Source organism: Marmota flaviventris, chromosome 12 (genome assembly GCF_047511675.1).
Source record: "Marmota flaviventris isolate mMarFla1 chromosome 12, mMarFla1.hap1, whole genome shotgun sequence".
Taxonomy (NCBI): Eukaryota; Metazoa; Chordata; class Mammalia; order Rodentia; family Sciuridae; genus Marmota; species Marmota flaviventris.
The window spans coordinates 74,073,370-74,087,126 of NC_092509.1; the positions used below are offsets into that span (position 1 = coordinate 74,073,370).

Sequence of the window (13,757 nt, forward strand, 5' to 3'; positions counted from 1 at the left end):
GAGTGGTCTAAGGACCACTGGTGTTGGTTCCTTTGGCCGCTGTAACAAGTTGCCACGAATATGGTGTCTTAGTACACATTTATTAACAATTCTGGAGGTTACAAGTCTAAAATCATTTCATGAAACTGAAACTCAAGTATTGACAGGACCACAAACCCTTCACAAGTCCAAGGAAAGAACAGCGTTTCTTGCCTTTTCTGGCATCTAGAGCTGCATTTGTTGGCTTTTGCCCCTTCATCTTCAAATCCACCACTGCTTCAGTGGTCACATTATGTGATACCTTAATTCAAATCTCTGTCTCTTCTAAGGATCCTTGTGATTAAGTTCAGGGCCTCAACTAGATAATCTCCCAATTTCAAGATCCTTAATATCTGCAGAGATCCTTTTGCCAAATAGAGTAATTTTCAAAGCCTCCAAGTATTAGCATATGGCTGTCTTTGAAGGCCATAACACAATCCACCACGAATAGGAAGGCCTGGGAACTCATGAGAACTGCAGGCTGCACCTAAGATCCCCTGAATCAGCATTGTTTTTTAAATGTAAGAAGCATGGTGCTGTGAGATCCTACCCAAGGAATTCTTCAATAATTGAGGCTCACCTCAAATACAAAGTCTAAGGAGTGTTTTTTTCTTATGAGCCTTTACAAGTGGAGGCAAATAATCAGATGACAGATTTCCCAGACACCATGCACACTTGCTCATGTAAGCCTTAGTAGTAGTCTGAATTCTCAGTGAAGCCATAAGCCCTAAGCACAGAATGTCAGGGTGCTGCTTTGTCCAGTAGTTGGTACTAGGGTTGCCACGGCAACATACAATAATAATTCCGTTTTTAAAAAGCTACATAGTTAGGGAGTTAGATTTTATGAACTTCAGTGGCTTCTTCTAATGCTAGATTTATTACCTCTGCAAGGTTTTCTTGGACTTTGCACAGTCAAGTTGAGAACCAGTGTTATCTACCCTTGTGGCAAGTTATTCACCTGCTGTGTGTAAGTGAGAAGGAAGAAAAATAGTTTATTGACCATATAATTCCCCTACTATGTTACCCCCTTATTTAAGTAGTAAGGGACAGAGTTTGCTTGCACAGAAAAATAAAGCTAGTTTTATACGGAAACTAAAATGGCTCTGGGAATCACCGTTAAAGACAACCCTGGAATAATGACAGTTTGCCCTGAGGAGGGGTTGTTCAATGCCCTGATAGTCCACAGGAGGGCAGCAGCGCTACAGTTTACAAAGACTTCATCTCTAACCCTTTCTGGAAGAGCCTAGAAATTCTAAGAGCAAGGTAGTTTATCCATATGTACATTTATTCTTCATCACTTCTAGAAGTCATTAGACTGTTAAGTCCTGCTCCTAAATAAAAATATGCAAGTTTTCAGGATATACAAGAAACAATTCATTCTTGGTTAAAATGATAGTTGTCAGACATTACTGTTAGAATACCATAGAGTTGCCTATTTCCTTTAAATTCAAAAAAATCTACTTTAACATGCAAATTAAAATTCTTTCCAATGCCAGGTATCTTAAGCATTTTTTTCAGAAACTCTTGCTGTATATTTAATGCCATTTTTTAATGGTTCTTTTATTAGATATAGTTGTACAAGCATGGACTATAATTTGCTCTAATTCAGTCCCCAGTACTTTCCCTTTCCCTCTCCATTCTTTTCCCTCTACTTATCTTTCTGCTATTTTTTAAAATTAGTGTCTTGTGGATATACATGATGGTGAGTCACTATGGGTGGTATATTCATATATGTACATAGGAAACTTAGATCAGATTCATTCCCTTCTCCTATCCCTCCTCCCTCCCCCCTTCAATCCCCTTTGTCTATTCCACTGATCTTTCTTCTATTTTGATGGGATTCCTCCCATCGTATTTTGGACCACTTTCTGAATTCATGCCAATTTTTAATTTTTTTTAAAGCAACTATACTCTAATGACCAAATAAAATTTTCTAAAATGCTTTCTTTATTCTTAGTCTTTATTCTTGGTTAGTTTTCATCCAGCATTGAATGGATGTTAAAAAATATTTGTTAAATGTTAAAAATATTTCTTTCATATTTCTAAACCACAGATTACTTTATTGGTTGACCAGGCAGCAAGACCTTAATTCAAGTCTTTAGAAGTTTCCGATTAATACACAGAATTAAAGTCATAAATATAAATTAACTCTTGGGCTGGAAAATTCCTAATTTAGATGTTCTCAGGATCAGCTGTACCTTCTAATCACTTGGGACACTAAAAATGCCTTATGCCCAGGCCACATCCCAGATCAATTACCTGAGAGCCCTCTGGGGTGGGACCCAGGTGTCACTAAAACTCCCCAGGTGATTCTAGTGTGCAGCCATGGCTGAGAAACACTGTGGCCTGATAGGACAGATCTAGCAGTCTGATTTAATTCAAATATGCAAAGACAAGGATTTTTTTTTTAAATAAACAAAACCATATCCTATTACACAAAATCAAGTTTTATGTTTTAATTGTGTTGGTACGGGTTTTGGCCTATGTGTACAATTAAAGTGATGTGGAAGGTATATCTTCTAGACATATATATATATATATATATATATATATATACTCAAATGTGATTAACTCAGAGTTAGGTACTAATACAAGCTACAATAGCTGGGTGGAAATCAAGCAGAGCTTCCTGGAATGAGTACTGCTTGAGCTGGGTCTGGGAAGGTGCATGAGGATCTTGGCAGGACATTTCAACTAGCAGTGGAGTGGAGTAACACAGAAAGCACAGGGCAGATGTTTGGATTGACTGAGGGCAGGTTATTTGAAGGAATGTAGCAGAAAGAAAAGGCTAGGAAGAAAAATTAGGACTTAACTGTAGACGGTCTTCAAGTGTCATGCAAAGGAATTTGGACTTCCTCCTATAGTTGATATGTCCCTGAACACCTGTGAGCAGGAGGTATGCTGGGTTGGGAGGGGAGAAGCCTGGGGTTCGAGATGTGAGAGCAGCAGGAGTGCAGTGATTCAAGATGGCCCGACAGAAACTTCTTCTGATTTGAGATAATCACACTAGAAATAAACACACCTTCACAATCATGCTTCTCCAAATATACAGTTTTATTTTTGCTGGACTTAAAGAGCCAGTTCTTAAAAAATGAACAATAAAAGACTTTCACATACGGGACTTCTCATTTTACTACAAATATATTTTTGTGTTAAATAGATGTTTTAAATTCAAATATGCTTATTTTTCTCTCTCATTTAAACAAGCCTTTAAAATGCACTTCTCCATGTATTTAAATAACCAAAGAATTACTTGACAAGCAAAATACATATTTACATATAAATATCAAATATAAATGTTAAATGGAAAAATTTAATTTCAAAGCAGAAACTAGTATAAATGTAAATTTAAAAATATCTGGAAAACATTCAGGTTTAAAAAAATAGTATAGCTTCTAAACAATTGCTACATTCTTGAAAAGTATGTGAAAATCAGTATAAATTTCAACTCTTCACTTAATTTAGGTCACTTAATTCAGGATCATTTACAGTGCGCCCTAGACAGGTCTTCATAGAGTTAACCAATATTTCTCCTGCCCCCTTTATTCCCCAGTCATATATAAGTGTCTCAAGGTGGCATTTCTTTGGTCTACTCTGTGCTACTAAAGTTTAAAATACAACTTGGAAAAATGTGAGGTTTTGTTTAGTTGGTTTTTTGAGGAGCAGTCCAGTGGAGACTGCCTGGGTTGGGGACTCCATAGATGACCAAGCTCTATTCTACCTGAGCAGGAAGCTACCTGAGCTATTCATTTGTCTACTAGTGCCACCAACAGCAGAGAAACATTTGCTCCTCTGAAATATATGGTTGAATTTGTACTCTACCTTTTAGGAGATGAGGTGAGATACATGCACAGTTGAGAGGTTTCTATGGCAGGGACAGTCAATCTGACAGTGTGTGGGGTTAGCTGATTTTTAATCTATTCTCATTTTTTTTTAAAAAAAGGCTTTTTTACTTTGATGCTGGGGATTGAACCCAGGGGCATTTCACCACTGAGCTATATCCCAAGCCCTTTTTTATTTTTTTGAGACAGGGCCTCAATAAATTGCTGAGGCTGGTCTCAAACTTGCAAACCTCCTGCCTCAGCCTCCTGAGTCCCTGGGATTACAGGCATACATTACTGTGCCCAGCCAAAATGACTAAGACCAAGTAGGGAAAGAAAGGCTCCCATGGCCATGACCTAAGAGGGAGTTACTCAGCAGAGGGAACTCTTCAAGGAAAGCACAAGGCCACAGTGTTCACTCGACCATAAACTGGCATTCTTCTTAAGGTGTCAGAGTCCTCTAACTTTTTACAGAAGTATGCAACTGTTCTGATAGCTTACCCATTTTACATCAGTAAACCACCACAAATAAAACGTAAAAACAAAGGCCACCAATAAATGGGATGGATTCAAACTCAAAAGCTTCTTCTCAGCAAAAGAAACAATCAGTGAAGTGAACAGAAATCCTACAGAATGTGAGCAGATTTTTATGATATGCACATCAGATGGAGCACTAATCTCTAGAATATATAAAGAACTAAAAAATCTTAACACCCAAACCCCCCCAATAATCCAATCAATAAGTAGACTAAGGAACCGAACAGACACTTCTCAGAAGATGATATACAATCAATCAACAAATATATATATATATTTCAACATCTCCAGCAATTATAGAAATGCAAATCAAAACTGGATTGTGATATGTGGACACAGCCACATCAATGTTTATAGCAGCACAATTCACAATAGCTAAACTATAGAACCAACCTAGATACCCTTTAGTAGATGAATAGATAAAGAAAATGCATTCTGCTGTCATATATAACTAATAAGTAAAATTAAAAAAAATGTAAAGGCCATACATAAAGTTTCTAGCATCTTTAAATCAAAGAAGTTACCAAAAAGGTTATCCTGTTAACTTCTGGATAATTTTCCAATAATATTCTTAGTTAAGGAGGTCAAAATTATCAGTATTCCCAATTATCAGTGTTCTGGTATATAGGAATATATACACCTGTTTGTGAAGGCTTTTTACAATGAACAAAATACAAAAATAACATTTTAGAGTTGTGGAAAGATGGAATTTTAAGAGTTCACATTAAAAAGCTTTCAAAACCACTTTTTTAAAAAAATGCAATATAATTTCATTTTGAGCTATATTTTTCTGGATTTTCCCATTTTACAAAACAAATCATTTCCCCATCTTAAGACTATCAGGGATACTGTGTTGATTTGCCCCTTAAGTCCAAATGTTAGGGGGAAACAGGAACTGTGTTCAGACCCCAGTTCATATATGTATAAACAGAGGGTGACTACATTCCAGTTACATTAAAATATGAACAGCATAACTCAGCAGGGCATCCACATTAACTATTGCAGATGAGAAGCTCTTAGCAGAATTAAAAGATAAACGGAGACACAGGTGTGTGGAAATCACGTAGTTGGCTCTGCTGAAGTGGTCAAACTTTTCTGGTAAGTGTTGTATTGAGCTCTAACTGCTTTCCTACAAGACAAGGTGTAAAGTTCAATACAATTAAATACAGAAATTAATTCCTGAAGTCTATTTAGAAATACTTTTTATATTTTTGTGGTGCTGGGGATCAAATACAGGGCTTTAAACATGCTCCACCACTGAGCTTACCTCCCCCCAACCTGAAAACAAGACAATTAAAAAAAAAAAAAAACCAAACTATTTATAATAATAAGAGTCCTTAAATTAGAAAATACATGATTGATTTTAAAATAATTTTAATGTTCAATCAGTTTCATTCTATTCTAAAGCCCTTTCTATCCTTGTATTTTTACTTCCTCCAAAACAAGAAATAGAGCAATAACACACAAAGTTCTTAGTGAATATTTTCTCATATTCATTTAGGGCCAGTGGGAAACACTGGAGAGAGATACATGCTTCCCTAATATCACAATTTTGAATCTGTGGCTCTGAGATGAAAGTTTTTCAAGGTGGCGACTCAAGCAGTGTTCAAGTGCAGAGATGCCTCAGTTATCCTACCAGGGTCATACATTCTTCCAAATAAAGTTTACATCAGACCTTGAAACATTAGACATTTTTGCAAAATCTTTCATCTAATCAGATGCTTTCCAAAGAAATAAAATGCCATGTAATTTAAAATTTTCTAAAAGCCACATTAAAAAATGTAGGACAGCTAAGATTAATTTAACGTTGACTGTAACATAATAAAAGCAAAATATTGTGAATACATTTTGACATGTATTTGACCTGATTTTGTACTATGTCTTTGAAATCAGGGTGTGTTCTATACTTTGAGCATATTTTACCTTGGGCTAACCGCTTCTGAGTCTCAGTAGCCATATGTAAAGCTATTAACTCTTGAATTGGACAGTGTAGTGATAATCAGGCCCTGCCTTAGGAAATTGACCGTAAGAGAAGATCTAAAACTAAATTTGGACCAGCCAATTGTTTACCAGTGTGTGGGCCACAGGAAACACTTCAGAGGTGCCTACCCATGGTAACAGCTAACTATGTTAATTTTGGATACTTTACTATTCCTCTTTGTGAGGGAGGCTATCATTGCAACCTGCCACGATCACATTACTCTACTCACAGAAATTTGAAAGACCTCGATGATGTATGATTGACTTAATAGTTTGAAATGCCAATCATTCAGATCTCTGACTGCTATGCTTTCTCAAAGTCAATAACTATTTTTCCTGTAGTGGAAGTCTTTTTCTTAAATAGAATTATAAAAACAAATCCAATATTTGAGAACGATAGAAAGCATTAACATAAGCTTAGAGAAATATTCATTTGACATATCAACAAAGCTATTTTGAAGATAATAAGAACTTGGAACCGAATTACTAATTACTGTTATTGTATATTAACTTCTGCATTCATTAAGTTCTCTTCAAATGTTTACAAACACCCCGAAGCTCAGAGTTTGAAAACTCTCTCTTTGGTGGGTATTAGCTTCAGAAGTGTTCCATGAGACAAAGAATGTATACAAGACTAGGTTGGCCCAGACTGCCAATTCCAGTTGGTACTTTTTGTCTTTCCCTTTGCTCTGTGATCAAACACAATTTTGCTTTTGCAAAGAAATCGTCCTTCCCATTGGCCTTTGTAGATCCTGTTCCCAAACTCTTTATAAACCAGGGGAGGACCTCAGAAAAGGTGGAATACACAGCTTCCTATCGTCCCAGCCATGCTGACACCCATTCTAGCACAAATGGAGGGACACTTAAAATTCATTTCATTTCAAAGACAAAAGATGGTTGAAGTCAAAGCAATTTTATCATTTTTCAAAACCTGAAGATCTTGATTTTTCTTGAATTCATCAAATATTAAAGAAAAATGGAAACAAATGCCTTTACAGAGTTATTTGCAAGTTGGAATTGAAAGCATTTTAAAACTTATCTTTTTTTTCTGTAAAAGGGCATTTTTTCCTTCCCTGCACTTACAATGAGCTAGTTCTGTTAATTTCCCCTAATTATTCCCTATAAAATTTTTCTACTTTTGGCTTCACAGCTACTTTAGAAGGCGGAAGCGACTACATAAGCTGAGGAAAGTAGGAGGGGAATGTAACTACTTAAGCCTACTTCAAAGCAAAATCCTGTCAGTACACACTATGTTAAATTTAAAAAAGGAATGGCATAAGAAAGCATCAATAATTTAGCAAAGGGAACAGGACTTTGAAATTTACTGCCAACATAGCTCAGGTTATTGATATCTAAATATCCACTGAATATTTTTCAAAACAAAGGACACTGTTGCAAAGAAACAACAGAAACAGATAGATACCTTTTAATAGTAAAAGTAAACCTTTCTCTTATCTCTTCTTCTCAGAGAGAAGTAAATTGTACTTCTCTGTAGCTCTCATCAATTAGGTATATCCTGAACAGAGGAAGGAGAAGGGCTGAATAAAATAGTAACATCCGACCAAAAAGAAGCAAGAGTAATGCAGTATGTGACAAAACCAATGATAGAAGAGAATGGAAGTAAAGCTGAGCATTAGGTTCATAAATTAAGGTTTTGTGTCTCAGGAACTTGACATGTGAATTTTGTGCAAGAAGCTACTTTAACTTTGAAGTCTTGCATATCTTCCTGCAGATGAACAGATTCTAAATTTCTGTTAAATATATTTTCCTTTAAAACCATTTTTTGCACAAAACAATGTAAAAATTATTACAAAAAAATAACATTGGATGGGGAAAAAGTCCCGGTTTCTCAAAACAGTCCCCTAGAATTTGAGGGAAAACAGGATGTCTGTATTCAGTGCATGTCAGACTGTCCTGCAAGTCAACTTCATGACAGGTCATGCATTTGGATGCATCTCAACCTTTTTGCATTTATACAGTTTCTTCCCATGGCACATTTTTTTCCAACTTGAGGGAAGATCCTTGTAAAACTTATTACATGGTTTCCCAAGTTTATGGGGTGGCTTTAATTATACAATCTCTTTTTTTTTTCTTTTTATTTTGGTACCCAGGATTGAACCTGGGCACTTAACCACTGAGTCACATCCCCAGCCCTTTTTCATATTTTATTTAGAGACAGGGTCTCATTAAGTTGCTGTAGGTCTCTCTAAATTGTAGAGGCTGGCTTTGAATTTGTAATCCTCCTGCCTCAGCCTCCTGAGCTGCTGGGATTACAGGTATGCTCCATCATGTCTGGCCAACACACACACACACACACACACACACACACACACACACACACACAATCTCTTGTTATGTATTATTTTTTGGATCAAAAATTTTAGCAAGTTTTGTGGAATGCTCAGAAATTTGAGAGCCAACCAGAAAAAAATGTTCACCTTCATTTTACTTCAGCTTTTTGCCCCATGTCATTACACACCCCAGCTATGTGAGCTCACTCAAATTTTTAAGCTGCCTGTGCCTAATGAGTATTTCATTTAGAAAATGAGGTAAAATATTTTGGTTTCTGTAAAAGGACATTCTTTCTTTTCCTGCACTAGAAACGAATTGGTTCTGTTGATTATTTCCCACTGAGATCAAAAAGTCCCTTTTGAGTTAACAGCTGCCAGACTAGGTAGAGGCAACTACAGAGGCTAAAGAAAGTAACTATTTAAGGGGAAGGTAACTATTTAAGCCTACATCAAAACAAAATTCATGCTTTAAAATTACATACGTTAATTTTTAAAATTGCCTATTTAAGACAGCTTAAAAATGACAAAGTATCTGAGTCAGTTAATATGAATACAACATCAAAAGTATGTTTAAGTTGCTGTGCACCATGGCACACTCCTGTAATCCCAGCAGCTTGGAGGCTGAGGCCGGAGGATTGCAAGTTCAAAGCCAGCCTCAGCAAAAGCGAGGTGCTGAGCAACTCAGTGAGACCCTGTCTCTAAATTAAAAAAAAAAAAAAAAAATAGGGCTGAGGATGTGGCTCAGTGGCCCAGTGCCCCTGAGTTCAATCCTTAGTAACCAAAAAGAAAAAAAAAGTCTGCTTAAGTTATACAGAACGGTATAAGTCACTAATGGGAAAACAAAAACAAAACAAACAAAAAAAACGATTTTGTCACATACTAAAAAATAGGAATTATGCAAATAATTCTCATTTAACCAGAGTAAAGAAAATCATGCATTTATAGAAAAAAAAAAAATTCACCAGTAAGTGAAAACGTTCATTCCAAGGAAAGGCATCTGTGGTTCAGAACCACACAGACTTAACAAGATCAGACTCGCAGAAGCTGGACAACGGGAAAAGGCTGTGATTTATGGGACTAGAAAGTGCTAGGAAGAATTAGTTAAGAAAGAAAGCTAGAAGGGAAGAGGAAAGAGCATATGGATGGGCCCAGGGGCTGAGAGAAACAGAAAACTGCAGCAAAATACTTGGACCTTTTGGCCATCTTTCATCAAATAATTTAAGTGATGTTGGATGCTGTTTAAAATGACTATACCATTTTTGTACTTTGAGATGAAGGCTGTAGAAGAGTAACTGTGTTCCCAAATCATCATAAACACCGGTTTACATCACATTTTAGAGCAATTCAAGATTATCTGTGCTCTCTACCCTGCTTCCAATTGCCCTTGGAAACCCAGAGGTAACTCCAAACATTTTAAGAGTCTTACATAAGAAGTTTCCAGGGTAACATGATACTGTGAAAAACTCATTTGGTCTTTATCATTCTTTCCTGGCATACAACTCTTCAAATCTTTTGCCTCTTCAAGGTGATGTCTTTTTGTATGCCAATGAATTGACTGATGGATGGCTGGTCCTCCTAGGTAGCTTCAGGAGAGGGTCTGGCCACAAGAAAGACCAACACAGGATCAGAGTGCGGGGATTTTTCAGGTTCCCTCCCTGAGGGGCTGAAGGTTAAGTTGATCACCAGTGACCAATGAAGACATGAATCATGCCTAGGTAAAGGCGGCTTTACGGAAACTGGAAAGGACTGGGTTCAGAGAGCTGAAGATGTGGAAGTACCTGCAGGGTGGTTCCCGCAGAGAAGGCATGGCAGTTCCGTGCCCTTTGCACGTTGTTGCACTAAGCATCTCTTCTCTGATGTCCATTGGCATCCTTTATAATCAATAAATGCATTTCCCAGAGTCCTGTGAGTCACCCTAGCAAATTCATTGAGAAGGGGAGCCCTGATTTATAGCCGGAGGGTCAGAAGCACAGGTAGAAACAAACTGGGGCTTGTATGTGGCATCTGTAAGTGAGGTCTTGGGGACTGACCCTCAACCTGTAGCATCCGATGAGAGGGTAGCCAGCCAGTGTCTGATGAAGAATTGATTGACTGCCTTTGTGTGGGTGGGTAGGGAAGGGGTTGGTCACCGATGTCTTTGTTCATTATCAAGATTTAGGAAAAACTTGAGTTTATTTCTATTTTCTCAGAGGAAATGATAGACAATTTGGAAAGAAAAGATGATGGACATTAAATAGTGCAAAGAAAATAATGGAAATCTTTTTTTAAAGTAAAATAAAGTATTACCCCACATCTTTTTTAAAAAACATACATATAGACGAGAAGTCTTAAAAAATATCCAGTGATCTTAAATATCAGAAAAATTTGGCCTTGAGCTTGACATTTTTTCCCCCCAAACTTTAACAAGCTCATCAGTAATAGTCCTAGTCTACAGTCAAGTTATTCAGAAGTGTCCTCTAGGCCCTGCAGCATGTCCTCTTGGGAGCTCATTACAAATGCAGCATCTCAGACTCCACACAACCCAGTGACCAGCAGCTGCATTTTGACAGGTAATTCAAGTGCACGTAAAGTTAGAGAAGCACTGCTCTAGGCTCTAAGAAAGAAAGGCATACTGCCCCCTAGGTTGCAATATAAAACTGGAAGAATTAGGAATTCGGTGTCTTGAAGCCAAACAATCCATTAACAGAATCTAATTTTTTTTTTCTTAAAGCTTCTGAAGATTCAACCCAGGACCTTGTGCATGCTAAGCATGACAAAGAACCTAACTTTTGATTCAACTATTACATGTTACACTGAATTTCTATGTTTCTGTCATAAGGTGGCAAAGAATATCCTAAGATTCCCATATAGTTCATATTTTAGTTCAAAGGCAATAATTACCCCTTCCACACCATTCTTTGAACTTTTTTTTTTCTGAGCTTGTAACTGTATAACAGGATTAATTATGTTGCATTGCTTAAAGATAAAATATATTCCCAAAGTTTTAAAATTTAATTTTGCAATTTTCAGTTGAACCTCAATAAATAATTTATGGGCTTTAAAAAAAAATCACAAAACTATTTTTTTTTTTTGGCAAAGCTGGGGATTAGAACCCAGGACCTTGGGCATGCTAGGCAAGAGCTTTACTACTGAGCTACATCCTAGCACAAAGCTATTTTTAGAATCTCAAATCACTATTGCTATTAAACCTTTAATTTGTGAATACAATGATCAGATTGTTCAGCTTTAAAAGATCTCTTAAATGATAATTAGAGTTTGATTAATACTCCTAGGGAACTTTTAAGTACTTTGATAGAGTGATGTTTTAAGCAGGAAAAAAAAAAAAGAAACGAGGAATAGATATTTTGTTTCGCTTTAGAAATTTTTTCTATACTTTTAGACTCAAAATGATTCTACCGATGCCTTGCATGCACAAGGCCCTGGGTTCAATCCCCAGTACCACACACACACACAAAATTCCACTATTACTCAGCCTTAAAGAAGAATGAAATTATGGCATTTGCCCATAAGTGGATGGAAATGTAGAATCTGATGTTAAGTGAAATAAGCCAATCCCAAAGAGCCAAAGGCCAAATGTTCTCTCTGATATGTGGATGCTAATTCCCAATAAGGGAGAGGCGAGGGCTGCTGGGAGCCATTAGCCAAGTAGGTATGACAATTTCCTTGCCAGCGTACCCCATGTTGCTGACATGTTGCAGCGACATTGAATGTAGGTGACCTTGCTCAAGGACCAAGGCAGATTAGGGTGTTCCGGTTTAAGATAATCGTGTTTAGGGCGTTCCCAGTTTAGGTTCCAGGTTTAAGGTTTAAGATTATTCCTCCTGGGAATAGGGCGTATCTTGCTGCCTGAGTTCCCCTTGAGTTCTCACGGGATTCAGACAGTATATTTTGGAGATAGAAGCCCAGTGGAGGTGGATTTGGGCAGAGAACGTGGATTTGGGCAGAGAACGTGGATTTCCCCAGAACGTGATTGTAGACGGCTGGTGTGAGTTCGGGAATAAAGAGTTGCTGTTTGAATCTACAAGCTGTGTGGTGGCTCGTGATTGTGTGCCCAGCCAGACTGCGGCATTTGTGCCCAGCCAGACAGTGGCAGAGGGCTAGGGAAGAATAGAGGTACTTTGGATTAGACAGAGGGGAGTAAAGGGAGAGGAGGGAGTATGGATGTAGGAATGTTAGTAGAATAAATTGGACATTATTATCCTATGTGCATATATGATTAAATGATTGGTGTAACTCTACATTATGTACAATCAGAAGAATGAGAAGTTATACTCCATTTATGTATGATGTGTCAAAATGCATTCTACTGTCATGTATAACTAATTAGAATTAAAAAAATGATTCCACCAATACTATTTCCTACTTATACTGCTGTAATGTAATTTAAAAAAATATAATTGATAGAGAAATCAAATGGATATTGTGTTCTATAAGATTTCAGATTTAAATGATGGAATTGTGGGTATTTTTTAAAAATGACCAAGTAATATGTTGTAGATGGACAGAATGCCTTTATTTTATTTGTTTACTTTTATGTAGTGCTGAGGATCGAACCCAGTGCCTCACACATGTGAGGCAAGCATTCTGCCCCTGAGCTACAAACCCAGACCCTTGATTTTTTAATAAGTGAAGGATACATTTTTATTACAAAGCCCAAATCAGATGATTAATATGAAAGGAAACTATAAAACCAGGAGCACCAAAAGTCTTAAAAGTGTTAGATTTGATTTCAAAGCTATTTTTAAAGGTATAGGGAAAAAAAAATACATATTATCTTTCAAAAATTCCAAAGCACCTAATCTTGGTCTATATTTCAGGATTTGTTCTGAATCTTTTGTTAAGTTGTATATTCATTAAAATTTAAGTTTGGTACTTTAAAACCCTATTTTCCTTAAAAGATATGTATTTGTACACTTTTTTTCTATTCTAAGCCCCCATTATTTTTATAGAGAAAAACAGGCATAAGTTAATGGAGGTGCCCTGCAAATCTTAGCTCTGTCAGCAACTTTTATACTGCAATCTAGTAAATTAAGAGGAAATAAAAGAGAAATTTAAAAGTGTTGTTTTTAATCCTCCAACTTAACATTTATAAATAGGAAATGAGTGAATG

General features: G+C 36.7%; 1 protein-coding gene across 10 annotated transcripts in view; it reads right to left on the reverse strand.

Moving 5' to 3' along the window:
- Positions 1 to 3,054: 3,054 nt before the first annotated feature.
- The window catches only part of Cd46 (CD46 molecule), a 39,193-nt gene continuing 28,490 nt past the window's right edge, over positions 3,055 to 13,757 (reverse strand). For 9 of the 10 annotated variants that reach the window (XM_071600114.1, XM_027934683.3, XM_027934686.3 and 6 more), the window contains one exon: positions 3,055 to 5,505. In XM_071600114.1, coding sequence (XP_071456215.1) covers positions 5,462 to 5,505 — 44 coding nt within the window. In that variant the 3' untranslated portion in view covers positions 3,055 to 5,461. Of the gene's footprint in view, positions 5,506 to 7,779; positions 7,873 to 13,757 lie in introns of all 10 variants that reach the window. The other variant, XM_027934680.3, reaches the window with a different exon arrangement.